This window comes from Arachis ipaensis, chromosome B03 (genome assembly GCF_000816755.2).
Source record: "Arachis ipaensis cultivar K30076 chromosome B03, Araip1.1, whole genome shotgun sequence".
Taxonomy (NCBI): domain Eukaryota; kingdom Viridiplantae; phylum Streptophyta; class Magnoliopsida; order Fabales; family Fabaceae; genus Arachis; species Arachis ipaensis.
The window spans coordinates 8,679,562-8,683,270 of NC_029787.2; the positions used below are offsets into that span (position 1 = coordinate 8,679,562).

The 3,709-nt window shown below is 38.0% G+C and overlaps 1 protein-coding gene across 1 annotated transcript; it reads right to left on the reverse strand.

The window, feature by feature from the left end:
• LOC107628761 (thaumatin-like protein 1b) lies at nucleotides 561-3,551 on the reverse strand. Its single transcript, XM_016331359.2, has 3 exons — nucleotides 3,137-3,551; nucleotides 2,371-3,043; nucleotides 561-1,366 (listed from the first exon to the last, which is right to left on the reverse strand). Exons 1-3 carry the CDS (start codon nucleotides 3,204-3,206, stop codon nucleotides 985-987), a joined length of 1,125 nt encoding a protein of 374 aa, XP_016186845.1. The 5' UTR covers nucleotides 3,207-3,551; the 3' UTR covers nucleotides 561-984.

Consider the following 3,709-nt stretch of genomic DNA (forward strand, 5'->3'; position numbering starts at 1 on the left):
TTAGGACATAAGATAGATAAATTCTATTAAATATTAAAACCACAATGTAGCTAGTGGAGTAGTGGTAGGTCCCCTAAACCGCAGCAATTGGAGAAGATTATCCATCTCTTTGAAAATTGCTGAAGAAAAGGAGCATAAACTAGACTTACGGCACAAATTTGAAGCATGAGAGTACTAGAGAGGCATTTTCAATTAGATATAGTATCTTACTTTTATTTTGTATAAAATATACGATCTTCTTGCTAACTGGGTTCGTAACTCATTTTAGTGTATTCTAATTTCTAACACGGTCATACTTCATATATTTGCACTTTGAAAGCCGTACAGAAATTAAAGTCCCCATCAAATGCATCTCGTAAATCTTTTTGTCCAAATTAAAGAAGGGACAAGACAAAAGCTGAGGCACACTACTTGTGACAGGGGCAAAGTTAAGACCCCAATTCAGACACAAATCAAAGTCTCTTAAATCAGATCGTTCACATTATTATTATGTCTCAAAAATCTTTCTTCGCTAATGAAAAAATCAAACTCCCAAACAAATCTCTCACGGACATAACAATGGAGTAAACATTAATTTAAATAATCATTACCAATGAATATGATACATGTGAAACCAACAAAGCCAGCCCAAAATTGCGTACAATATGTTAACTTTTTTGAATCCCCCAACAATCATAGAACCCCAAAAAGCTCTCCTCCCATTGCAGAGAGATAGACATAAACACTCCCAACATTAATATTAAAAAAGAAAAAAGCACTTTAACGTGAAACATGGATTTTTTTTCCTTCATTTTTTCCATGAGGGGGAGAATATTGAGGTGAGTGGTTTACATAATGCAAGAAGAATCTGTGCCAGCTTTAGTTGCAAAGAGCCAAAATTCATCGAACCCACCATAAAAAACCCGAAAATATCCCTAAGAACCATTTACATTTAATTTAACAAACCAAGGTCCATGAAAATGGTGCAATAATAGCAGCTAAAACCTAAAGGAAATAACAAGATAGAATAAGAAAAAAGCTTGCAGGATAGAGAAAAGCAGAGGAAAATGTTGTACTCCTAGGTGAGTCTCCCATGGCTAAACCAGCTAAATATGAACCATCTGCAAGCATGGCTTCGCCGGAACCTGAACCCGAACCAGAACCAGTAACTGATGATGAATAACCAAGGCCAGGGTCAACACCAACACCAGCACCGGTGTATGCAAAACCTGCACCTTCTTGGGAACCTGTTGATCCGGTTCCGATTCCAGTTCCGGTTCCTGTTTGTGTTCCAATCCCAGTTCCTGAAGCCATGGGCGTTGTTGGTGTCATTGGTGTTCCTATGCCTGACCCTATTGTTGGTGTTGTGTCTCTTGAAGATTTCTGACTGCAACCACACAAATCAGATATTCAACATTTTAATCAGTACTAATATTGCTTAGACTCTCTTGCTGAATAGATAATGTTATTTATTTTATCAAAAATATTATTTGTATATTAAAATTAACTATCAAAATTAAAATATTTTTTGAATACAAATTAAAAAAAAGCATATATATGTGTATAAATATATTATTTAATTTATTTTTAATACATATTTTATATTAGGGAATATATTAATAACTAATTTTAGTAGTATAATCCTAACCTGGTTGTTATTTTATAGTCCTGTAATAAAAGCATTTATTCCACAAACACAGAACCAGCCATCATTAATTGTCACTTTATGTAATTTACCAACATAAGCATTAAAAAGCTCACCTTTGGAATTGACCCTATAGAACACGCTACCTACCTTCCACTCACCCTCCAATTTCTATCAAATATATGAATATATATAATATAGGAAAACTTTTAAATGCTGATCTTAACTAAGATCATTGGTTAAAATATACTGAAATATCAATATACTTAAAAACTTTTTCATAATATTTACACATTAAAGATAAGCAAAACAATACATATTTTTAATGGTACCAATAAATAATAATAAACGATTTGGCACCTATTTTTGGTGTATGATGGCATTTTTTAATAATTTAACTCCCTGATGTCTCCTTTCTAATTCTCATGAGGTTAATAAAACAATAAACTAAAACTGAGTAGCCACTAGCCACCATATAATATAATAAACAATGTAATCAATCAACAAAGAATAAAGATAGAGATTCTTCTTTTTCCTTTTTTTTTATTTTATGAATTTTGCTATCCTATGATATAACAACATCTGGTTAAACATACCATAAGAAAAATTTTGATGTTATTTATTACAAAAATAAAATTTTTCACATTTAATATATTGAATATATCAAAAATAATAAAATAATTTCTTTTTATAATATGATTAACAAATGACTTAGGGCAAAGGGTGGCAAAACCCAATATTTTTACCTTGGAGAGGATGGACAAAAGGTAACCGTATAATCAGCACCCGTACACGTAAAAGTACTCGTAGCATCATCGTATGCGTAGCTATACGATCGAGGGCAAGCAGCCTTGAACATCTCCGAGTAAATAGAAGGCCTACAAGTGGAAGGTGACCCATACGCGCCACTGCAACAGTACTCAGGGCTCCCAAAAGCCTCACACGCGCTCTTACACGCGCTTCCATCCAACGCTTTAAGCTCCGAAGGGCACTGCTGGTTCAGATCCGAAGTGCAACCCGTCGACGCGCACTGCCCCGACCCGCCAGTGCCTTCAACGATCATCGGAAGGTTGTAACCGTCCACCAGGCTCACGTCATAGAAGTCCTGACCGCCGGTGCCGAGGGTGAACTCGGCGAGGGTGGCGGGAGGGGCTGCACCGGCGCCGTTGCACTCCATTTGGCCGGAGCCGCAGTCTCCGGTGAGGCATGAACCGGAGCCGGATCCGTCGAAGTTGCAGCCAGTTCTGCCCCAGAAGCGACCGGACCAACCGGTGGGAGCTTGGAAGGTTCTAGAAGTGGCCTTTGGAAGCTCGAAACCGGTGCTGTCGAGTGCTGGGCTACCGGCATTTGCGAGAATGCCGGGCCAGACAGTGTAGTCGCACCTGTTGACGAATGTGAAGGTAGCACCCATAACAGTACCTGAAGAAAAAAGTGGAGTTAGGAGTATGCAGTAAAAGACAAGAAAGAAGTAAGAAACAGTGAGAAAGGTTGCTCTTTTAGTGCCTCAGTTACCTTGTTGAGGTGTGAGTGTGAGGAGTAAGAAGATAATGAGAGTGGAGTGGGAGGAAGAGAAGAGATCCATAGGTGGTTTGCTGAAAGTTTGGTTTTTTTTTTCTTGTGTGTTTGCTTGTTGGTTGGTTTGTTTGTTAGCTACGTGGTGTGCATGGAAGGGTGGTGGTAGTGGTTGCGGCGGCGGAAGAGAAGAGAAGAATAATGCAGGGGTGAAGAGGGAGGCGTGTGGAGGAAATGGATAATGAGAGAGTGGTTAGAGAGTGAAGGTAGTAGCAGTAGGCATTCATAAAAGGGAGAAAAATGTAGTGTGTTTACTGTTTAGAGCAGAGGCCAAGGGGATGGGGTTCAGCAACAAGTGAGGAGTGAGGAGTGAGGACGCAGGATACAAAGCAAGTGTAAGGGACAACATTAACATTAACATATGTCCTTTATCTTCATTAAATACATACATACATAAATTAAATTCTATTATTTAGTAGTTTGTTGCCGGGTTTAACCATACCATGACATTAATTAGAATTTAGAAACCACATCACTACTTGGACCACCGTCAACAATTATAAAAAAAAAAAA